Genomic DNA, 25,477 nt, shown 5'->3' on the forward strand with positions numbered 1-25,477 from the left:
GGTCCCCAAACTCGGCTCCTTTCTCATTTATGTTACAGTCAACATTGTCCCACCAGTTGGCTGTTCCATCATTTCCTTTCTTAACCTCATCAAAATCGTAGAATAGGTCTTCATCCTCGCCATCAGTTACTTCGAAGTCGCTCAACAACTCTTGATGACTTCATCAATAGCCTTAACCACTTTCGCCTTCCGTGGCCTACCACGTCTTGTGTGTTTTATACCTGTTTTTGGCATGGCGTCCACACCCACATGGTCAATGCCTTTCACACCGACATTAAAGTTGTCCTTCACACCGACGTTAGAATTGTCCTCTTCATTTTGCAAAACAGGTTAAGCGTCCCGTGTTTTTCTTCTTATCCTTCTTATTGTAAAAAAAAAAAAAAAAAGTATAACAATATGATCAACAACCACCACAATTTCACTAAGCATTCTCAATTTAAAAGAATAAAAAAAAAAAAAAAAATCAGTTAAATTAAAAGAATCATGTGTACCTCCTAGGCTGGTGATCGATTGCTCGCTTGGAGATGCACGGTTGGTGGAGGTCCTTTTCTTGGATGGAGTCTTAATAACAATTGTTTTCCTTCCACTTCCTTTTGTTTTAATTAAAAGAATTAAAACATCAGTTGATTAACATAATCTAAATTCAAAAGAATAAACTAAACATAAATAAAATGAAAATAATAGAATCATGTGTACCTCCTCGGCTAGTGATCGGTTGCTCGCTTGGAGATGCATAGTTGGTGGAGGTCCTTTTCTTGGATGAGTCCTAACAATAGTTGTTTTCCTTCATCTTCCTTCTGTTTTAATTAAAATGATTAAAATATCAGTTGATTAACATAATCTAAATTCAAAAGAATAAACTAAACATAAATAAAATGAAAAGAATAAAATCATGTGTACCTCCTTGGCTGGTGATCGGTTGCTCGCTTGGAGATGCACAGTCGGTGGAGGTACTTTCTTGGATGGTGTAATCGTACGAGCAGCCCTAGTTTTAATCCGTGGGCTTTTACGATTTCTTGCTTGAGAATTTTGACATTGTCCATCTTCTCCTTCTCCATCTTCGTCTTCACGGGCAGCCCTATGTACTTCATCCACCCTATCACCCACTTCTCCATCATTTGCTTCACGAGCTTCAAGAAATAAAGGCGCATGTACCATTATAGCATGGTCTACCATATGTTCAACATATAAATGGACTTTTTCTAATTTGTAAATATCAACAATGTTTAAAAAATCTACAATGCCTACATCAATATTCAAAGGTATCACTTGGTCATGATCGTCACCGATGTTATATCAACATCTAAAGTCATTCATGTATCCTAAATCACTAACCAGCTCTTTAACATCCCACATACTAAAAAAGTCAACATCAAACCCATTTACTTGATGGATGTCACCACCAACGTATTTAAATGGGGTATGGTGCATTATCCCACCATGGTGGATGTTCATATTGACAACCATATCTACGAACATATGAAAAAGTGTAAGAAAAAGAATGTCTACAATGTATTTAATGGTATCAAAGAACAAAAAAGCATATGGACAAAACAAGAATATGATAAAAAAGAATAACCAATGTATATCCTCCAAGCATTAAAACATCTAGACAAATATAAGAACAAACAACGGGGAAATATGTATTTGATGAAGCCACAAGTCAACATGTTTTTAGGGAGCTTATTAATGTTCAATTCCATTGAATTAATTTGAGTTGATGGATACATGCAACAATAATATTAAATTTACGGTGGGAAGATTAATAAGCATAATACATCAAAAAAAAAATGAATATAATCTATATTTTGAAGGTCAAAAATATAAAAGATGCTTTGTTTCGTTTTCTACTTTATCCCATTTTTTTCGTAAGTGAAAGTGTTAGTATATCTATGACCCAACTGTCAAAGGACAACACACGACAATACAATATGGGACCAAAACCAAAAATATGGACAAAGCAATTAAGCCACAAAAAAAAAAAAAAAAAAGAAGAAGAAGAAGAAGAAGAAGCCACTAAGCTTAAAAAGGTTCATAATTAATAATGATATGTAGTAATACTTGTTGCAGACAACAACCAATATGGGACCACAACAACAAAGTTTCAGGGCCACAAGCAAAAAATTTCATGCTGACACCCACTGCCAATCTATGTGAAAGAACTAATGCGAGCCAATCCAAGTGAATGAACAAAGCAACTAAGCCATGACAAAAAAAAAAGAAAAAAAAAAAGAAGCAAATCATCTACCTATTATGGACAAAACCACTATATGGGACCACAACCAAAATATTACATGCCGACACCCATTGCCAATCCTTATCAATAAAGTATATGTTGACGTAAGGTGACTTTAAACCCATGACTAAGGTGGGTCCTCAATGTGTGGTCTTTCTCTAAGAAGTAAAGGATTTGACTTTGTCTTATATAGAATCCAAGACCTAGTGGGAATACTAAAGACCTTCGTGCAATAGGAGTTTTGCCCAACTTGGATTTCCCATCCAAGCAACCGACTTGGGTTGCCTATATATACATGTTTTTGGTATTCTTGGTAGCGTGTACGAAAAACACCAACCAACAGAGCCGCACATAGGTGAAAACAAAAGGTGGCTTGCTGTATGTCTGATCAAAGGGCGCTGACTGTTTTCTTCTTGATTTTCGAGGAGCCAAAATAAGAGAGAAAAAGAAATGGTGCTATTGTGGAAGAGAAAAAGAAATAAAGACCAACTGCCATCGTATCCCAACAAAAGAAGAAGAGTTTGTATTTCTGTCTTTTGTATTCATTTGTAGAATAATCTATATTGTGTGATAGTGAGATTTGGGTGTATTGGGGTTTTGGGTCTAAGTGATTTTCTCTTTCTACTATATTTTTGTACTACATCTTTTATAGTGAATTTCTCCGTGATTGCCTCTACCAGTGGACGTACCTCACATTGAGGAAATCACTTAAATCTTTGTGTTATTTTGTGTGTGATTGTTCTCGCAATATTTAACCGTAATTATGATCGCGTGTTTTTTACACAACAAGTGGTATCAAAGCTCAGGTTCGAGAAATCAAATTGACGGCAAATATGGCAAGTATCAAGTTTGAAGTGGAGAAGTTTAATGGGAAGAACAATTTCTCTCTTTGGCAAAGAAGGATGATGGATTTGCTGATTGAGCAATGAGTTCACAAGGCGTTATTGGGAAAGGCGAAGAAACACGAGAAGATGGAGAATGATGTTTGGGAAGAGATGGATGCGAAAGCTGCCAGTGCGATCCATCTTAATTTATCAATTGAAGTCATTTACAATGTGATTGATGAAGAAAAAGCATAATCAATTTGGCAGAAATTAGAGAGTCTGTATATGGCAAAGAATTTGACGAATAAGCTGTACGTGAAGAAGCAGCTATATGGTTTACAGATGGAGGAAAATACAGATCTGCTGGAGCACCTCAACAAGTTCAACATGTTGAATACACAATTGTTGAATTTTGCAGTGAAGATTGAAGAAGAAGATAAAGTGATACTTCTGTTGGCATCATTTCCCCCTTCTTATGATCATCTGGTTACGACATTGTTATATGAAAAAGAGACTCTGGCGTTTGAAGAGGTGACAGAATCTCTCTTGTCACATGAGATGCGGAGAAAACCTGTCAATGATCAGATTGATGGGCTTATGGCATGGTTTGAGCCCAAGCGTGGAAGAGACAAGTTTAAAAGGAAGAATGGCAGAGGTAAGCAGTATCGGTTCATGTCACGATTGGCACAGGGGGGAGAATCTCGGTCAAATGCAAAAGATGTGGAGTGCTATTATTGTCATAAGAAAGGGCATTACAGAAATTTTTTCAGGCTGATGAAACAAGATCTTGAAGATATGAAGAGACAAGTTTAAAAGGAAGAATGGTAGAGGTAAGCAGTATCGGTCCATGTCACGATTGGCACAGGGGGAGAATCTCGGTCAAATGCAAAAGATGTGGAGTGCTATTATTGTCATAAGAAAGGGCATTACAGAAAATTTTTTCAGGCTGATGAAACAAGATCTTGAATATATGAAGAGACAAGGTTCCAGAGATTCAGTTAGTGTGGCCGATGGTGAGTTTGATGACAGCGAGGTTAGCGCAGATGTTCTTTCAGTTTCCTCAGGTAAAAATTCTCTCATAGACTCTTTGGGTTTTGGATTCTGCTTGTTTAAATCATATGTGTCCAAATAAGCAGTGGTTCAACACATTTAAATCCTGTAATGCGAGTACAGTGCTAATGGGCAGTGATGTTAGGTGTAAGGCCATTGGACTAGGTACCATAAAAGTCAGGATGTTTGATGGGATTGTCAAGATACTCACTAATGTTAGATATGTTCCAGACCTTAAGAAAAATTTGATCTCATTCGGCACATTGGGTTCTTTGGGCTATGGTTATTCAGCCAAAAATAAAGTTATGAAAATAACTAAAGGTGCTATGGTGATAATGAAGGGTAATAAAATTGGCAATTTGTATAAGTTACTCGGTGACACAGTTACAAGTGGAGCTGCAGTGTCCACCTCGGCAAAACCAAATAATGATAACACAGTTTTGTGGCATATGCGGCTTGGTCATTTAGGCGAGCATAGTATATTTGAGCTTCACAAGAGGAATTTGTTGAAAGGTGTGAAGTCATGTAAATTGGGTTTCTGCAAGTACTGTCTGTATGAGAAGCAACAAAGAGTCAGCTTTAAGGTGGCGTCTCATACAAGCAAATGTGTTCTCGACTATGTTCACTCATATGTTTAGGGACCAGTGGCAGTGCCATCAAACGAAGGTGCACATTATTTTATCAGTTTCATCGATGATTTTTCAAGAAAGGTCTCGGTGTATTTTATGAAGCACAAGTCAAAGGTTTTCACCTTCATCAAGCAGTGGAAGGCGCAGGTGAAAAATCAGACTGGAAAAAGAGTGAAGTATCTGAGATCCGACAATGGGTTAGAGTACAAAGACGCTACATTCTTGGAATTCTGCAAAACAGAAGGCATTGCTCGTCACTTCACAGTGAGAGGGACTCCATAGTAGAACGAAGTTGCCGGAAGGACGAACAGAACACTGTTGGAAAAGGCGATATGTATGAGGTTGAGTGCAGGATTGCCAAAGAGTTTCTGGGCTGAGGTAGTTAATTATGCATGCTTCGTCACCAACCGATCTCCAACCGCTGGGATTGACTTCAAGATTCCAAAGGAAGTATGGTCAGGTAAACTAGTTGATTATTCTATGTTGAGAATATTTGGTTGTCTGACATACGTTCATGTGCAGAGTGAAGAGCAATCAAAATTAGATTCAAAGTCAAGAAAATGTATCTGTATTGATTTGGAATCTGGTGTTAAAGGCTATAGGCTATGGGATCCAATCTTAAAGATGAAGATTGATAGCAGGGACATGGTATTTGATGAGGCCTATATGTTAAGAAAGGGTGAGAGTGAAGCATCGACTGAAAGCTAGAAAGGGAAATAGGTCATGGAAGTGGAGCTTGATGAACAGCGTTCACTCATGGACATATGTGATGACGAAGAATCGTCAAGAGATTCAGAACGCCAAGAAGAGCATTATTCTTTAGCAAAAGGCAGAGAGAAACGTGATCAAAAAGCACCGAAGATGTATGGATTTGAGGACATGGTTTCCTTTGTTCTGACAACTGGTAGTGAAGACTAATCGTCTGTTCAAAATGGCATGCTGACAGAGGTGGAGTTACTACAAAAAGGTAAAGCTTGGGAATCGACAGAATTGCTCAAGGTAAAGGAGGCTAAAGGGTGCAAATGGGCCTATAGAGAGAAAGAGCCAACAGAGAAAGTTGTGTGGCCTAGTGGACTAGCAGAAAAGCATGGTAGTCTGTCTAAACCAGGTCCTTTACTCAAGTTCAAGAGGTGCTTGAACTTGAGTGACACTCATGGATTGTGATTGCCCTTAGGGGCTTGGGCGGAGGCATTAGAAGGAGATTTGTATTATTACGACTTAATGGGTTTCAAGTCAAGGTAGAGATTGTTGACGTAAGGTGACTTTAAACCCATGACTAAGGTGGGTCCTCAATGTGTGGTTCTTCTCTAAGAAGGAAATAATTTGACTTTGTCTTATATGGAATCCAAGACCTAATGGGAATATTAAAAACCTATGTGCAATAGGAGTTTTGGCCAACTTGGAGTTCCCCTCCAAGCAACCGACTTGGCTTGCCTACATATACATGTTTTTGATCTTCTTGGTAGAGTGTGTGAAAAACACCAACCAACAGAGCCGCACAAAGGTGAAAACAAAAGGTAGACTGCTGTGTGTATGATCAAAGGACGCCGACTATTTTCTTCTTGATTTTGGAGGAGCCAAAATAAGAGAGAGAAAGAAAGGGTGCTATTGTGGAAGAGAAAAAGAAATAAAGACCAACCGCCATCGTATCCTAGCAAAAGAAGAAGAGTTTGTATTTTTGTCTTTTGTATTCTTTTGTAGAATAATCTATATTGTGTGATAGTGAGATTTGGATGTATTGGGGTTTTGGGTCTGAGTGATTTTCTCTCTATACTATATTTTTGTACTCCATCTTTCACAGTGAATTTCTTCGTGATCGCCTCCATTAGTGAACGTACCACACATTGAGGGAACCACTTAAATCTTGGTGTTATTTTGTGTGTGATTGTTCTTGCATTATTTAACCATAATTGTGATCGCGTGTTTTCTGCACAACAGTATATATATCCAACACAACAATCCAAATTTGACAAAAAAGCTTGGGGATGGGGGTTTCGAGGTTTCGACAATAGGGTTCCAATGCTAAAATAAAATACCTAAAACTACAAGAAAAGGCTTCCATTTCTTTGAACCAACAAAACCCTAAAAAATTTCCATAAAATACCTATAGCCAGAACCCAGATTTTTTGAATCAAAAAATTTTAATTTCACGTAACCCTAGCCGGAGATTTGACGCCAGGCTGAGTGACGCTAGATCGATGGGTTCTGTGCCGGACTGAGTGTTTGACCGGTGGGTGTGCTGGTGAGTGTGTCGGGGGTAGAACCTTGAAGTCACGGTGGGTCTTGGATTGTTTGTCAGGGAAGCTTGTGTTCTTCGTCGGCTGGAAGGGATGAAACACGAGTACTTGGGGTTCAACAAATAAAACCCCAAGTTTTACCAAAACACACCGTTTTGGATAGGTCCAAAACGGTGTGTTTTGATCCTACGTGTCAACAGCAGACATGTAGGATCAAAAATAAAGTGACATGGCTAACCACAAAAACGGTGTGTTTCACTCAAGCTAACGGAAGTTAAAAAAATTTGACAGCAAGGATTTTATTGCCATTTTCAGTGACCCAGGGAGTAAATTTTCAAAAAAAAAAAAAAAAAAAAAATCTTAGGGAGTTTTAAATTTAAGACGATTGACTCAAGGACTTATTATAGATTTACCCTAGAATATTTAATTGAAATAGTGTAAACATGGACTTATGATCAAAACCTTTGTTCTAATACCATATTAAACCATCACTTATCCCAAAGGTTTAAGGTTTTAGATTAATCTTTGATTTAATAGGATTTAGAGAAAAGGTCTTGAGGTACTTACAAGATTCCGAATGTAGATGTAAAGACAATAATTTTGTAAAGATAATAGTTTTTCTCATTTGAGTGACAAAGTTAATCTGTAAGTGAATATTGTACTCAAAAGCTTTGGTGATGTAATGAGAGGCAATATATATATTTTAAACACTTTCTCTGCTTGTAATTGTTGTCGAAGTACTAAAGGGCATGTTTGGGTGTGTGTTTGAAGGGCTTAAAAGTATGTTTAATACTCAAAAAGTCCATTTAAGAAGAAAAAAAAAAAACCCCGTTTGGTAAAAAAAATTGAAAGCGTTTTTAATGATCTAAAAAACCTAAAAATGGGTAAAGCACATTTTTGACAAAAAACTTTAAAATAAAGCTTTTGCCAAAAAGCCATTTTTAACTTAAAAATTAGTTATATTTTTTAAACACAATCTCAAACATGCTCTAAAAGACTCATTATGCCGTGGTAGGCTAATAGCTATCGTTTTACTTCTCTTGATTTTAAATAAAATTGATAATATCTATTTTATGAACAAAATTTAAAATGAGTACATATAACAATATACATAATTCTACATTATTATTATTATTATTATTATTATAAATGTGCCAATTTCAACGTCATGTATGCATATTTGTATAAGCTTTAAATTCTTCCCAAATGATCAAAACTATGAATCCTATCCGTTATTCACATGCTGTAGTGAAATGGAATATTATGAAGCAGTACTATTTAGTTTTTACTATTTCGGACACAATTTATGGTTAAACCTATTTCTTAGCTACTGGGGTTTAATCCGACAACTTGGGCAAGAAAAACAAAAACAAGAAAAGGCATGCGAATAACGGAATAAGCCTTCTTCATAAAGTGTCTTTTTTTTTTTTTCTTTTCTTTGTTTTTTTTCATCTAGAAGCGATCATTTTGGAATATTAACACCCCCAATTCAACAACATTCACAATTTAAAGAAGACAATTGGAACCCAAAAACATAAATATCATTCACATACATACAAATGAAAACACACACCAAGAGCACATGAGAAGTGTCTTCATATTTTTGGAGCTCTTCCAAATCTTTGCCATTTGCTTGATTGCAATATTTTTTTCATTAATTCATATAAAACAGTAAGAGAATAGCTTTTATAGGGACTTCACACAAATCAAGTATTTTTTGTCTTATTAAGAGGATGACACGTCAATATGAAACAATAAAAATGAATGTCGTGAAAATATCAAATATTTATCTTTCTCCTTTGATTTCCTTCTTTATTTCATGGTTTTTTTGAATTTTGTTGATAAATGATAGATTTGATGTTTTTACAGCACTCACTTTTGTTGTTCCATGCTAATGTGTCATCATCCTAATGGAAAGCACAAATGACTTGATTTGTACCAAGTTCCTTAAAAAGTTATTCTCAAACTGTAATCTTCTTGTGTTATTGTCATCACTCACCTTTACAAAACCATTAGCATTTCACAATCAAGTAATGATAAAAATTATATTTTCATCTCACAAATGATGTAGCAGTTCTAACCAATCTCTTATCAGCCATTGTTAAAAGAACAAAAAAATTTAAAAATTAATTGGAATTTCCACGTCAATTTTGTATAATAGTTATAAGATAAAAATGTGATATATTACATTACTCTTTATAATCAATTAAGTAAATTAAGACATTTATATTACATTACTCTTTATACTCAATTAAGTAAATTAAGACATTTTTTGTCTTAAGCCATAGTAGCGCATACGCATTAGGAATCAGTAACATGAGTCTAGATAGTAAAAAAATGGGAGACTTTCTCTCAAATGAGTTGAACTATAGCCAAACCTAGCCTCACCGAGAACATTAGCGAAAATAATCCCAAACACTAGTCATTTATTTTGAAATTGGACCCTGAGAGGCTAATAAAGAACTTCAACCCACTAAATCATTCCATCAATGGTGGCAAATTAAGACGTTTAAATCACTTTCAAGTCTTCTTTTAGCTTTCTAGGTGAAGCTTCAATTGCCTCCAAGAAGCTTTCAATTTGCTTATAGGTTTGCTGAGAAAACAGAAAACCCTTCTATAAAGCATTAGATTTTAGATTTTAGATTTTACAAAATTCATAATCAAATATTGACCACTCAAATTTTCAGTATGGTTATCTATGCCCCTGGTTCAGCTTTCTTCTTCTTCTTCTTCTTCTGAGAGAGAGAGAGAGAGAGAGAGAGAGAGCAAAACACAAAAATGGTGCTCTCTCCAACTTCGCTCTCCCTGCCCATTTCATCCTCCACAATCCATATTCTCCCATACTCTGATCCTCCATACAAACTCTTGGAAAACCACCCATCTCTTCACCTGCTCTCCAAATGCAGAAGCATCCAGGACCTCAAACAAGTCCACTCTCACATCATCAAGACCGGCCTCCACAACACTCACTTCGCGATAAGCAAGCTCATCGAGAGTTGCGCCATCTCGCCCATTGGCGACCTCCCTTACGCGCTCTCAGTCTTTGAATCCATCCAAGAACCCAACCGGTTCATTTGGAACACAATTATACGTGGACACTCGTTGAGCAAGAACCCTATACTAGCCGTGGAATTCTATGTCCGTATGATTCTGTGCGGGGCGGAGCCGAATTCTTATACTTTTCCGTTTGTTTTGAAGTCTTGTGCTAAAGTTGGGGCTACCCATGAAGGGAAACAGGTCCATGCACAAGTTTTGAAGCTTGGGCTTGAGTGTGATGCCTTTGTGCATACTTCGCTCATCAACATGTATGCTCAAAATGGTGCATTGGAAAATGCGCGTTTGGTGTTTGATAAAAGTACCCTTCGAGACGCGGTGTCTTTTACAGCTTTGATCACTGGTTATGCTGCAAGGGGTTTAATGGGCGATGCTCGCCGGCTTTTTGATGAAATTCCTGTGAGAGATGTGGTATCTTGGAATGCTATGATTGCGGGCTATGCTCAATGTGGCTGGTTTGAAGAGGCATTGGCGTTCTTTGAGGAGATGCAGAAAATGAACGTCCCGCCCAATGAGAGTACGTTGGTGACTGTACTTTCAGCTTGTGCTCAGTCGGGGTCGGTTGAATTGGGCAATTGGGTGCAGTCTTGGATTGAGGACCATCATGGACTTGGTTCAAATCTTCGGCTTGTTAATGCACTTATTGATATGTACTCAAAGTGCGGTGATTTGGAAACAGCTCGAGGATTATTTGATGGTATACATCAAAGGGATGTGATTTCTTGGAATGTTATGATTGGCGGTTATACATATATGAGCTGCTATAAAGAAGCATTGGTGCTTTTTCGGTTAATGCTGAGATCACATATTGAGCCTAATGATGTGACACTCTTAGGTGTTCTTCCAGCTTGTGCTTCCTTAGGTGCTCTTGACCTTGGCAAATGGATTCATGCATATGTTGATAAGAACTTTCAAAATATAACCAATAGCTCTCTTTGGACAAGTCTAATTGACATGTATGCTAAATGTGGAAATATAGAGGCAGCAGAACAAGTCTTTGACGGTATGAGTTCTAAAAGCCTGGCTTCCTGGAATGCGATGATATCTGGGTTAGGAATCCATGGACATGCAGATAAGGCTATTGCACTTTTTACAAAAATGGTCAATGAAGGACTCAAACCAGATGATATCACATTTGTTGGTTTATTATCTGCTTGTACCCATGCTGGTTTGCTAGAACTTGGACGCCAATATTTCAGTTCAATGATCCATGATTTCAATATTTCGCCAAAACTGCAACACTATGGATGCATGATAGATCTTCTAGGCCGAGCTGGGATGTTTGATGAAGCAGAGGCATTGATGAAGAATATGGAAATGGAGCCAGATGGGGCCATCTGGGGTTCTCTTCTAGGAGCTTGTAAAGTTCATAAACGCGTCGAACTGGGTGAACATGTTGCCGAGCATCTCTTTGAATTGGAGCCTGAAAACCCAGGGGCTTATGTGCTTTTATCAAACATATATGCAGGAGCTTGTAGATGGGATGATGTAGCTAGGGTGAGAACCAGGCTCAACGATAAGGGAATGAAGAAAGTTCCTGGATGCACCTCCATTGAGGTGGATAGTGTTGTTCATGAGTTTCTTGTTGGTGATAAAGAGCATCCCCTGAGCAAAGATATCTATGAGATGTTGGAAGAAACAGATAGGCTTTTAGAAATGGCCGGGTTCGTGCCGGATACATCTGAGGTGCTTCATGACATGGATGAGGAGTGGAAGGAAGGAGCATTGAGTCATCATAGTGAGAAGTTGGCCATTGCTTTTGGTCTAATCAGTACAAAGCCAGGGACGACAATTAGAATTGTGAAAAACCTTCGTGTTTGTGGAAATTGCCATTCGGCTACAAAGCTAATATCCAAGATCTTCCATAGGGAAATCATCGCCAGAGATCGAAACCGTTTCCACCATTTTAAAGATGGTTCTTGCTCATGTAAAGATTATTGGTAAATTATGTAACTATTGAACAAAAGAAAATCATTTGTAGAAGACGATTTGCATTAATATAAGATGATCTCTGAATACATGCTAATGCTCCTATATATCGTGCTCTTAAAGTGGAAGGAAACCCATATTTATTTATTTAGATTTTGGGTTTACATAATAATCAAGAATTGGCATTCATGCTTCATTGTCAGAGTGCTTGAAGGAGTTCCTCCTAGCCGTTGCCAAAACAGTCTTGTCAGCCACTATGAAATATGCTGCTCCGGCCACTGCATCAAATCAAACAACAATTTCCTTTAAGAAATTAATATCAATGCAATAATATGATAATGATAATTAATGATGGTGTGATGGTAACCTGTGGAGATTATGAGAGCTTGAGCAGTGTGATTCAGATTGGCCCTTGCCCAAGGCAGCATCCTCACACTAGCCATCTGCAATATATACGCATATTATCAGTAAATTAAATGTAAGAATTTTTCAGTTTAACTAAGAAAAACTAAGAAAAATGAAAAGAAGTAGTGAGAAATGTGAGAAAGAAGGCTTACAGTTGGAATGGCAGTGGCAATAGTAGCAACAACGGCTGCCTTAGCTCCTGCTATCACACCCTCTGTTTATCCATTAAAGAAGAAAAATAAAAAAACAATGAAAAAAGGGAGATCATCCTTATCCATTAAAAGCAAGAAAAGCCCCTCTGCATGCTATTTGGTAGTATTAGAGACTATGAAATACTCAATCTTAATCACATAATTATCAACTAAATGCAACATTTACTCATAACTTTGTGAGATACCCAGAAAGCATCAAGTTTTTCTGAGCTGAAATTATGTCTTGGAAGAGAAAAATGAAAGAAAATAAAAAGGCCAAAGAGAACTACACAAAAAAGGAAAGCAAAAGATATATACCATGAGAACAGCGCTTGGCCATGGCCAACCTTTGGTCAAGAGAAGCCAGGCTATTAATCTCAAGAGGAGACTGAGCAACATTCTTTGCCATTATTAAGGGAGAGTTAATGGAACAAATGAGAATGGAAGAAGTTAGCCAATAAAATCAAAGGAGATATGAAAAGCTTTGGATGAATGGATTGTGTGAGAATTGCTGGCTGTTTATAAAGGATATTGTGGGAGGAGTTTGGTAAGATATCATGGAGAGGCTGACGAGGTGTTTTGGGAAGTTTGATGGTTTTCATTTTACTAGTGTTATCATGTCAGAGTCGCTAGTTTTCGCTTATCACTTTGGTTTCTGTTATTGTCGGTTGATTCTTGTTATTTTATCCCCAAAAGGCCCTCGGTTTTGTAGGCAATTTTTAAACTAGGCAGGCCAGGAAAGAAGACCAATTTTTAATATATATTTTTTTTAGAAGTCTCTTGTGTCATTCTTAATCTTATATCCATCTAAAAATGAGGTGATATTTAAAATCATTATTTCATCAAAATTTAATACTGATCAATCACAAATTTTATAGTAATTTAAGAGACACATTATTCTTATAAGAACACGAGAGTAATACAAGAGTAACTCATTCTAAGTGTTTATTCTGTAAAGTTACAATATGATGAAATAACAAAGAAAAATACATATAGCATTCAATGATGATTGTTATTGTCACGTCAGAGAATGAGTACTTGAGAAAAAGTATAACATTTTTCTAATATAATGATTTAATTTTATAATATAACAAAAGAATAGAGAAGGAGGGTATGGGAGTAAATTCAAGTAAGTGGTTGCAACTGTGAAGAAGAGAAAACAAGGGGCATTGAGATCTACTACGTACCATCATCTCTCGTGTTTTGAACCGACACCCAAATCAATTGTATAAATATACTCAATCAATAATGGAATTTGATTTGATATTTTAATTTAAATTAATCACTTTTTGAAAGTCACTTTTTAGCTCGATGTAGATCGCAGAACAGAACAACCCACTGGTTTACCACAAAGCTGCCCTTAAAACCATGGGTACTCTTACACGTGCTTCGCCTCTATTGCACCTACAAAAGGGACACATTTCCCAAAGGACACGAATTTCTTCCTAATTAATTTAAAAAAAAATTCTTGACCTAATTTAATTAGTGACCAATGTCATTAAATATGTTTAAATTTTTTAAAAATTGATGTTGAGTTCTTAAATTAGGAAACATGATCTTCTCCAGTTGATTTATTTGAATATTCAGTTAGTTATAGTGAATGAGTATTTTTGTCTCTTAAAAAAAGTAAAAAGACAAAAATACTCATTCACTATAATTAACTGGATATTCTTCAGTTTATTTGAACTGGAAAGAATCTTAATTCTTAAATTAGTAGAACGACAATAAATAACTATTAAAAATATTAAATAACATATATGAAAAACCACACTTGACACTTATTAGTATGGTACATAAATGCTTTTCCATATCAATCCATAGGAAATTTGTGTCCTTTCCCAAACCAAGGGCTCAGATATTATTATTCTTGTTTGTTGATATGTTCTTTGAGACATATTACCAAACATGTTTGATCATTTGATGGGTATCTCTTATTATTTTCTATGCGAGTAGGTGGCGAATGGTTAGTCTGTTTGACTCTTTGTGCGGTTGAACTCCCACTTCTCCGTTGGTTATTTTCAAAGGTTGTTTTGAGCGAAGGTAACGTTTAGCCAATATTTTACACAATCTAATCCGCGGAATTACACAGGACGAAACTAAGATTTTAGCGATAAAAAAAAGGATTACATACCTAATACTCCATGAGGTTTAACAACTTTATTTTTACTTTTTTGGAGTTTCATTTTTATCACATGAGGTTTCTGTAGTTTTGATAAATAACCAAGTTAGTCCATCCGTTAATTGACCTAACGGAATTTCACGTGGACTAATCAGATATTGACACGTGGCACCCGACCACCCCCATTCAGCCAGATGGGGGTGGCCAGGCCATCCCCATGGCCAAAGGGGGTGGCTCAAATGGCCAAGAGCCACCCCAATTTTTTTTCCTTTTCTTTTTTTTTTTTTTTTTTTTTAATTTGAAAAAAAAAAATTAAAAATTAAGTAGGTGCCATGTGTCAACATCTGATTGGTCCACGTGGAATTCTGTTAGGTCAACTAACGGTCAACTAATGGATGGACTAACTTGGTCATTTATCAAAACCACAAGAACCTCCTGTAATAAAAATGAAATCCCAAGAAGGTAAAAATAAAGTTGTCAAACCCCAGAGGGTATTAGGTATTTAACCCTAAAAAAAATTATTAATGAAGAATCAAGCATAATTTTAAGGGATAAATATAAAATTGGTTATTATGGTTGGTCTAAATTACAAATCACTTTTTGTAGTATAAAAAAATAACTTATAGGTCTCTGTAATTTGCTTAAATTACAGATCACTCTTTATAGTATAAAAAATAATTTATAGGTCCTTGTAGTTGGCCTAAATTTCAAATCTCTTTATTTAGTATAAAAAAATAATTTATACGCCATTAGAGTATGCCAAAATAATAGTTTATTTACTGAAATCAATTTTCGTTAAGTAACTTAACATAATTCTGACTTAAAAAAAATGATAATTAGGATTTTTCACATCGTTTTAGAACATTAGCTAAGATTACACATCAACTCCCACTCCACATCATGTTGTTATAGTAAATTAACCTAATATCTTGTATCCCCAAAATTTTACCTTGTGTGTAACCCTCATTCATCTTCATCTTCCTCAACCGCTTCACAAAATGTGACCATCAAATTCTTGTAAAATGCTCTCAAATCGTGCCGAAGAAGATGAAAATGGGGGAGGGTTACGCACGGAGTAAAATTTTGGGATATAAGAGATTGGGTTAATTTACTGTAGTAGTATGATGTGGAGTGAGAGCTAATGTGTAATCTTAATTGATGTTCTAAAATGATGTGGAAACTTCTAATTGTCATTTTTTAAAGTAAGAAATTAATAATAACACGTGTCGTATTTTTATTAGGTATGAGGTGACAAAGTAACAAATTTTGTTAAGTTACTTAACGGAAATTGATTTGAGAGAGTAAATTGTTATTTTTGCCTACCATGAGGACCAATAAATTATTTTTTATACCACAGAGAATGATTTGTAATTTAAGTCAACTACAATGGCCTATAGATTATTTTTTATATTAGATGGAGTAATTTGTAACTTAGGCCAACTATAAGGATTTATAAATTATTTGTTATACCATAGTGAGTGATTTGTAATTTAGGCCAACTATATAGACCAATTTTACATTTTTTTCTAATTTTAATAGGGGTCAAGCTTAAATTTTAAGCCTAAAATTACATTTACATTTAACTTTGGGAAACTTTAGAAAATTTCATGAATTTTCACTTGTTTTAAAACTATCTCTTCATAACTCAAAAACTCTCAATTTAGGGTATCAAACCTTTCATTTTTTTGCAATGTCCCCCCTCTGTACGAAATATTTTCCGTTAAATATATTCCCAAAATACTCATTTTTTTAATGAAAATTTTTTTTTTGCAAATATTAGGCATTGGTTAGGATTTAACGGAATTTACAAAAATACTTAAACATGAATCTTTGCAATTTTGTATTTTGTAAAAAAAAAAAATATGGGTATTTTGAAAATATTTAACAAAAAATCCTAACATAGGACATTTTAAAAAATTAAAAGTTTAATACTCTAAATTAAGAGTTTTTGAACTTTGGAGAGATAATTCAAAACGTATAGGGAGTTTTGTAAAGTTTTTCCAAACAAATTTAAAGAAAAACTGAAAACTAAGGCAGGCTATAGCCCCCCTTGATCTATAAGTGGTTTCGCCCTTGATTAAATGGGCCAAGTTATGTTTAACTTATATAATTTTATACCATATTTTAACACGACTCAAATCTAACAAGCGAACGCGAAGTGCAACTCCAAATATAGCCCCGGTTGCTTTCTAGCCTATTGCTCCCTATGTGTATTCCAGTTCATGTAAGGGTAAAAGTCTTTTTCAAGAATGATATATACTTTGACCACTTTACCAAAAGACATATATTCTCTAATTTGAGCATATCTAATACAGTAATCATATGATTTGATCGAATTATAAAAAGATTATTAGAACAATTTCATGATAAATCTTATGTTTGATCATGATTTCAAATTAAAAATTCTAAAATTTCAATTATATCTATGTCGACCTCATAATTTCAAATCATTACAATCTTAATCCTTAGTGATTGTATGTTAATTATAAGTACCAGAATCCAACATCATAAGACCTATATAGATGCTAAAAATCCTTCCTTGGTAGGTGTTATTATGATATCAAAAAACATCATAGAAGAGTGTAATGAAGATGTTGTTATTATTATTATTATTATTATTATTGGTTTCTTGCATTGAGGAATCTCTTGGCATTTACATGAAGAATTTTTCAGTTTAATTACATGAATTTTCATTAATTTTTTAGCTAAGCAAAAATCATTGTGGGTCAAAGTGTAACGATTTTAACCTGTAAGATGGGCAACATAGATAATTTGAAATTAAAGCCAAACTTTTAGAATTTTTTTACTCCAAATTTATTTTTACATCTTCATTTTCAATATTAACTAATAATTTTTTCCTTTCTGTTTACGTCCGTAATTTTTCAGATAATTTGATGAGCCTATTATTTTCTTGTGTGTTTCAGGGTACTTTAATTTATCATGGGAAAAAATACATTTTATACTCATGAACTGTCCACCCATTTATACTTTGACTTTCAATGTTTAAAAAGTAACACTTGACCCTCCCCAAACTTTCAAATTGTTGCAATTCGACCACTCTGACTTTTTTTTTTTTTTTTTTTTTTTTCAAAATGTCCTCATCCCAAGTTAAAAATAAATATATGTTAAAAATTAAGAGGTGTTCGGTCTAGGGTAGCCAAAGCCACCCCTAGGCCCAACTTGGTGGCTGGTCACCCCTTAATTTTTAATTTTTTTTTTTAAAAAAATTTAATTTTAATTTAAAAATATAAAAAATAAAAAAATAAAAAAATAAAAAAAACTTGGGATGGGGGCATTTTTTAGGAAAAAAAAAAAAAAAAAAGTCAGAATAGTCTAATTACAACAATTTGAAAGTTTAAGGGGGTCAAGTGTCACTTTTTATTGGGGGTCAAAGTGCAAATAGATAGATAATTGAATGGGACTATTGGAGTTCGTTCTGATGATGATGTAGCTTAATGCATTTCACATGAGCCTTAGATGGTCGGACAAGGTAAAGTATCCATGTTATATATATATATATATATATATATATATATATGCAAGTAAACAAATCTTGGTGAAACCAAAAATAAATAAATAAATAAACCAATCTGGCGTTCACTCAGTTTTTCTTTTCTTTTTTTCTTTTTTTTACTTAATAAAAATAATTTAAATCTAAATTATATTTACTCAAAATGATATTTATCTAATTTTAGAATGCGGGGTTTGGAGTTTTTTTTTTTTTATTATTTTTTTTATTTATGTTTGATATACCAGTAGCCCACTAGGTTGGGCTTGGGCCGAAGAGCCCCACATGCTACAAGACTTTGGCAACAATAAAAAGTTATCGCTAAAAGTTGTCACTAATGACTTTTAACCATAGGTCGTTGCGCTAATAAGTCATTAATTTGGTTCTTCTATCGAGTAAGGTTATCAGTTATGACACTAATATATCATTATCTGTTGTACAAGAATAAATAAAGTTAGTTTCCAGTGATCGAAGAGAACTTAATTGAATAGGTAATTACTCTCTTATCGATGGCTCGCAAATTGAAATAGAGAAAATTTTCTTACAAACATAATTAACTCATATGAGCATCAAAGCCGGCCTCAAATGATGAACTGCTAACTTCTCATGTTTAGAAGGCTAATTTATTGTTAAAATATTGATTCAAATTACTTATTCCTATTAGTTTAAACTTTTGAAATAATCGGTGATTTAACACTTATTACTTCTAAAACCGAAAAGAGTAATTAAGAAGAAAAAGATAAATCACACAGAACAAGAATTGTACTCTTTGAACATGTCCTATACAATTTCTCTCTTTATTCCACATTCTTTGTGATTGGAAGCCTTGCTAGATTATAGGACCCAAAACTTGTGGTGAAAACAGAAAATATCTTGACTTTTCAAAGAAAAGTAGATAATAATTTCAGGCTAATATATATATGGAGAGAACAATACCAAAAAGGGCAAAATTTGATACCTGAGAGAATCAGAAAATAGTTTCCCATCATCATCTTGCTCTCTTTTCATGGCAGTAAAAATTCTCTGCAAAATGCAATGAATCATTCGAAGAACCATATGGGAACCCAGTAGTAAAAGAAACCTTTCTAAAAACAAAGATTCCCCATCTGATCGTGAAGCAGAAAAAAAATGGTTCTACCCATTAACCATACCTTCAATGGCAATAGATCCAAGCTTGGTGGCAGAAAAAGACGAAAGAGAGCCAAGAAGTCCACCCATTGGTGTACTTGCAACACCAACAATGCACATACATCTGCATAAAATAAAACCACTAGGATTGATTACTGCTAAGCTCAAAAAGTTCATTTTCCATCAATAATAATAAAAAAAACAAAAAACAAAAAACACAAAAATGGAAAAAGTTACGTTAGAGCCTACAAGTGTCCCAAAATAATTCAGAACATCCAAGAGATACAAAAAAGCAGGGCTACTGCATTGCTATTTGATGAACAGCATATGTGGTAAGTGGTTAGAATATATGATTATGGTCAAATCATATTAGTTATATATAATCTCCTATCTTTTAGGTAATCATATTTAATTATAATCAAAACTGATTTCATATTACCTCCACCTACCATATTGGTGTTATTTTTACCCCATTTGATATGTAGAATAGATCCTTAGAATTGAATGATTATTCTTATGAAATAGTTATTCTTTTGTTCAGTTGTACATTATTCCTAGTCGAGTTGTAAATGCAAGCGGGATATTAACCGCCTGTATTCACTATCCGCTATATGCATATGCGATTAGCAAAAACCAGTATGCACATATGTGGATACGGATAACAGTTTTATGGTATGCAGATGTGCTTAAAAGCCAGTGTTTGGCCCTTTGTTGGCCCATTCATTTACCATTTTTGTTGGTCTTGTTTGATGATCCAAGCTCATTTATCGACCCAAGTTAGCCCTAATATTTAGCACATAGTTGGCTTTGTTTTGGCCTATTTTGACTCATTTTTCGCCTATTGTTGTTAAAGGCCCTTCTTTAGCCACCGTTGTTGGTTACAACCATCTCTATCCATTGCCACCAAGGCATCACCATCTCACTTCACCACCGCAGGCTGACACCAACAACAACGATTTTATGGCTCCCATATTCTGTCACTATCGCTAGTCGTCACCAATTTCGGCCATTTTTCAGCCATCATCTCCTGTCAATGCCGCCAGTCACCACCATCTCTATCCATCGTCTCTAGCTGCCTCTAAGCTCACGCTCTGAGTTTCTCTTCGTGGTGTACAGGATTATTGTGCTCAAGTTTAGATCATTCAATGATTTTAAATCAAGCAAGACTAGCATTGTCCTTGAAGATCCAATTTAAAGTCCAAGCAGCTATAAATTAAGCCAATTGGAGATAGCTAGGAATAAAAACAATCAATGAAAAATCAGTTCACCTCAAGCGTTTATCCTAACATCCTGGAGTTGGGATGCCGTTCTTCAATTATTGGGGCCTTCCCAGATTTTGCTAAGCATATCTAAACTATAGGGGTAATGTCTTTGCTTTTCAAAATTCTTTGATGAAACCTCAGACTTTGAACCTGCACAACAACAAGGATATAAAAAGTCTAAATCAGGTATTTCTAATCCTCTCAATTTAAAGTGAAATCGATAGTATCTATTTAATTGTCAGAATTTATGTACAGGGCTTAGTTGGGTTGGTGGATATTTTTAGGTATTTTCTGCTATGGAAGAGTGGAGAAGATGATAATGGCTGAAATAGATATTAAGTAAGGAGCTCTTCGAGAGGCTCAATCTACTGGATACAAGCAAATTCTCAGATAATTCTCAATGCCTTCTCCTACACATTGGAGCCCAATATGTAAGCTCAATTCTGTTCAAAAAATTCTAACAGAATTGCGCCTTTCACGCTCTTACAAATATCATCCCAAAACGCAATACAAGCAAAGCAAAACGTAAGAACAGATAAAAGCTAAATGCCAAGAAAGATAACAAAATGCAGAAAAGAAAAAGATGACAGCTCCTTATTCTGGTTCCTTCTACTGAGCCATCCAAGCAAGACACGTGGCACCCTAGTAAATTGACTAACCAGCCCGTAATCTCTCTGTTTACTCCTAGCCATAGGTGAGCCCGTAACATAGTCCTCCTCTTCAAAGCACCTTGCCCACAAGGTGCGGATATTGAAGCTGCAAATCCCAAAGACTTTCCAAAGTGTTATCCTCAACATGAGCTCCCTTCCACCTCACAAGGACTTTAGTCATAGCCCTTCCCCTCTTTTTTGACAATCGCCTATCAACCACTAATTTAGGTTTAGGCTTAATTTCCCCATTCTTGTCCACCGGAGGCAGTGTTGGCAAAGGAAAGATATGTTGAGCCAGCTTACGTTTTAGACAAGAGACATGAAAGACAGGGTGAATGCGGGCCTTTGATGGTAAATCCAGCCGATATGCAACAAAGCAAATCCATTTAAGGATTTGGAATGGCCCAAAAAATCTGGGAGAAAGTTTCAAATTCTTGCGCATAGCCACAGTCTTCTGTCGATATGGTTGAAGGCGAAGTATACCCAATCGCCCTCTTGGAACTCTAGCTCAATGCGATGTTTATCTGCCTACATCTTCATTCAGTTTTGGGCATGATGGAGATGCTCTTTAAGAAGGGTGATCGTCTTGGTGTGGTCCATTAAGAGCAAATCCACTGCCAAGTTTACTACTATACCTGGAACATACGACAACAAAAAGGGTGGGGAATAGCCGTATAGTGCTTCAAAATGGGTGTAGCCCGTGGAGGAATGGTGGGTAGTGTTGTACCACAATTCTGCCATGGGTAACCAATTACTCCACTCCATAGGCTTAGCTCCAGCATAGCAACGTAAATAAGTCTCCAAGCACTTGTTAAGAGCTTCGGTTTGTCCATCCGATTGGGGATGGTAAGCCAAGCTTAGAGCAAGAGAGATTCCGTAGAGTTTAAACAAATCTCTCCAAAATGAACTCGTGAATATAGGGTCACGGTCTGAGACAATAGTTCTTGGCATCCCATGGAGCTTAAGAACATTGGCTACAAAGATCTCAGCCACTTTAGATGCTGTATATGGGTGGGATAAGGGCAAAAAGTGTGCATACTTAGTGAACCTATCCACCACTACAAAGATTACCATCGAGCCATGTGAAGAAGGTAGGCCTTCAATAAAATCCATTGATATATCCGACCAAGCCCGAGTTGGAATAGGTAGGGGTTACAACAACCCTGCTGGATGTGTTGTTTCATGCTTGTTCTCCACACAAACGGAACACTCCCTTATAAATTTTTTAATGTCCTTGCACATTCCACTCCAATAAAAATCAGCCTTAGCTCGGTCAATGGTCTTGTGATACCCCGAATGGCCAGCTATAGGGTAAGAATGAATATATTCCAGAAGTTATTTTTTGAAGGCTGAATTCTGAACCACCCAAATCCTCCCTTTCTTCAAAATCAAGCCTTGCTAAAGAACAAACCCTTTAGGTGCACTTAGCCATTGTTGGAGTTTCTGAAGCAATTCCTTGGAATCTGGATGTTGTAAATAAGAAGTTTTCAAGTCCTCAATCCAATCTGGTGTAGGAAAAGAAATTAAAGAAATGCTCAAGGCAGCAATTTTAGGAGCGTCTTCAAACTTGCGGGAGAGAGCATCAGCCACTCTATTATCCTTCCCTTTCTTGTACTCGATCACAAAATCATAGCCAAGCAATTTTGAAATCCAACGTTGCTGAGATACAGTTCTAGCCCTTTGTTCCAATAAAAACTTTAGGGCTTGTTGATCAGTTTTTACTCGAAAGGATTGTCATTGCAAATAAGGCCTCTATTTTTGCACGACTGTAACGAGAGAGAGCAATTCCTTCTCGTATGTTGATAAGAAAAGTGCCTGTTCTTTTAATGCTTTGCTCAAGTAAGCTATGGGCTGTCCCTCCTGCATCAAAACAACGCCTAAACCCGTTCCACAAGCATCACATTCAATGGTGAATGTTTTTGAAAAATCTGGTAAGCGAAGTACTGGGGAGCTTGTAACTGCCTTCTTCAAATTAAGGAAAGCCTCAGTTGCAATAAGACTCTAATGGAATGCATTCTTCTTCAATAGGGCAGTAAGGGGGGCAACAATGATTCCATACCCCTTAATACACTTCCTGTAATACCTTGTAAGACCCAAGAAGCCTCTCAAAGATTTAATAGAAGTAGGAATCGGCCAAGCGACCATAGCCTCCATCTTGGAAGGATCCGCTCGTACGCCAAAAGGTGAAATTAAGTGTCCGTGGTAATCAATCTCCTCCACCCCAAACTTACACTTGGACTCTTTAGCATATAATTGGTGAGTATGCAACACTTCCAAAACAGACCATCGGTGCCCCAAATGCTCAGCCAAACTGTGACTATACACTAAAATGTCATCAAAGAAAACCAATACAAATTTACATAGGAAGGACTTAAAGAGGTCATTCATTAAACCTTGGAAAGTCAAGGGGGCATTAGTGAGGCCGAACGGCATTACCAAGAATTCATAGTGCCCTTCATGAGTGCGAAATACTATCTTAGGTACATATTCAGGTCGCACACGTATTTGGTGGTAACCCAAACGTAAATCCAATTTCAAAAAAATCATAACCCCCATGTTATTCATCTAATAGCTCATCAATAACAGGGATAGGGAATTTATCCCTAACCGTGTCCTTATTTAAGGCCCTATAATTGACACACATCCTCCAACTACCATCCACCTTACGCACAAGCAAAACGAGCGAAGAAAAAGGACTTTGACTAGGTTTGATAACCCCTAATTCCAGAAGTTCCCGGATGATTTTTTCAATCTCAGTTTTTTGAAAGTATGGGTATTAATAAGGATGAACAATAATAGGTTGATTCCCTTTAAGAATGATTTGGTGATCATGACTCCTAATAGGGGGCAATCCAGTAGGTTCATCAAAAACAGAGGCAAATTCATCTAGCAATTTTTGAATGGGTGCATGTTAGGCTAATAGAAAGCAATGAGTCTCTGGAACTATCAATTGCAGCCACATACCTCTATTCCCTGAAGTAGAAGGTTTCAGGAATTTATGGCCCTCCTCTAAAGTCAAACCTGTGGGATTCAACCCAGTGAGCACAATAGATTTGCCATGAGAAACATATTGTATGGTCATGAGTAAAAAGTCCCATATGATAGGCATGGCCGGCTTAGGCCCTAGGTGAGTTAGGCCCTCGCCTAGGGCCCCCAATTTAATACGGCCCAAAAAAATTTCTTTTTGAGTTAAAAAAAATTTGAAAAAAAAAAATTGAAGGCCCAAATTTTTTTTTAATAGGGCCTAAAATTTTTTTTTATCAAAATTTAAGGCCTCAATTTAATAAGACCCAAATTAATAAGCTCACTATAAATTTTTAAAATAATTGAAAAAATAAATTAAAAAAGGACAAAGCATTAAAGACTTACATCATTACATGCCAATTCCCTAGAGCTCTACACGCCTGACGCTACAGTACACGCCTACATCATGCAGTCATCCTCTTAGCCTCTTTCTAGAAATGTTTTGTTTTTGATGAGAAAATATATTCGTTAGAAATAAAATATTACCATTTATTTTCTATTTATTATTTAGCCATCTAGGAAAAGCCAAGAGCCAAAAATATAAACCGCTGTCAACCTAGTAAGCCTACCATGGGCATTTTAAATATCAGAGTCTCTATATTTGCCACTTTACCTCTCCTTTTTGCTTGCTCTTTTCTGAGTTTTTCTTCTCTGCCTATCTCATCATTTTCTCTTCCTCTCCGACTCCGAGTGACTAAGTCTCTTGTCTTATCTCCAAGAACTGCTTCATAATTCCTTTGCCAAATCAGGTTCTATTGTTCTATTTTTGTCATTTATTTTATTATAGTCATAATTTTTTTTTTGATAAATCATGTTTGTTTAATTTGTTAGTATTTTTAATTAAACATGTCTACTAGAAAATATGCATCTGGATATGAAAAAAAAAAAAAAAATTGATTGAATCTCAAAGAGGAGCTCTAAATAAATTTGTTATTAGCAATAAACAAAATATTGAGGATAATTTAGGTGAAAAACTCATAAATGAACAAGGAACTCATCAAAAAGAATTTGAAGATAATGAAAATGTTATTGATATATCTAAATCTATTGCTACAAATATTTATGACCCTGGCCAATAAAAAAATATTGATGCAAAATTAAGGGATTTGTTAGTAGAAAATGGTCCAATAAGATACAATACTATACATTTTCCTAAAGATGAGAACTCTAGGTATTTTTCTAATACATATTATATACGAAAATTATCAAATGGGGAGCAACATAATAGAAA

General features: G+C 35.6%; 2 protein-coding genes across 2 annotated transcripts; one reads left to right on the forward strand and one right to left on the reverse strand.

The window, feature by feature from the left end:
- Window positions 1–9,542: 9,542 nt before the first annotated feature.
- LOC132166732 (pentatricopeptide repeat-containing protein At1g08070, chloroplastic-like) lies at window positions 9,543–11,988 on the forward strand. Its single transcript, XM_059577606.1, has one exon. The coding sequence runs from the start codon at window positions 9,755–9,757 to the stop codon at window positions 11,972–11,974; it is 2,220 nt and encodes a 739-aa protein (XP_059433589.1). The 5' UTR covers window positions 9,543–9,754; the 3' UTR covers window positions 11,975–11,988.
- A 53-nt stretch (window positions 11,989–12,041) lies between these two features.
- Window positions 12,042–13,127, reverse strand: LOC132166733 (early nodulin-93-like). The gene is made up of 4 exons (XM_059577607.1): window positions 12,874–13,127; window positions 12,517–12,578; window positions 12,327–12,402; window positions 12,042–12,237 (listed from the first exon to the last, which is right to left on the reverse strand). The coding sequence occupies exons 1-4, from the start codon at window positions 12,962–12,964 to the stop codon at window positions 12,146–12,148; spliced, it is 321 nt and encodes a 106-aa protein (XP_059433590.1). The 5' UTR covers window positions 12,965–13,127; the 3' UTR covers window positions 12,042–12,145.
- Window positions 13,128–25,477: the final 12,350 nt, after the last annotated feature.

The sequence above is a fragment of the Corylus avellana genome, chromosome ca11 (genome assembly GCF_901000735.1).
Source record: "Corylus avellana chromosome ca11, CavTom2PMs-1.0".
Classification (NCBI taxonomy): Eukaryota; Viridiplantae; Streptophyta; class Magnoliopsida; order Fagales; family Betulaceae; genus Corylus; species Corylus avellana.

Bases quoted from the DNA above. Each gene is read 5' to 3' on its own strand.
- LOC132166733 (XM_059577607.1), bottom strand. From the start codon at position 12,964: ATGGCAAAGAATGTTGCTCAGTCTCCTCTTGAGATTAATAGCCTGGCT. The intron at 12,403-12,516 runs GTAAGCCTTCTT...TATATATTGCAG, and splicing joins TTGCCACTGCCATTCCAACT to ATGGCTAGTGTGAGGATGCT. The intron at 12,238-12,326 runs GTTACCATCACA...GATTTGATGCAG, and splicing joins AGCTCTCATAATCTCCACAG to TGGCCGGAGCAGCATATTTC.
- LOC132166732 (XM_059577606.1), top strand. From the start codon at position 9,755: ATGGTGCTCTCTCCAACTTCGCTCTCCCTGCCCATTTCATCCTCCACA.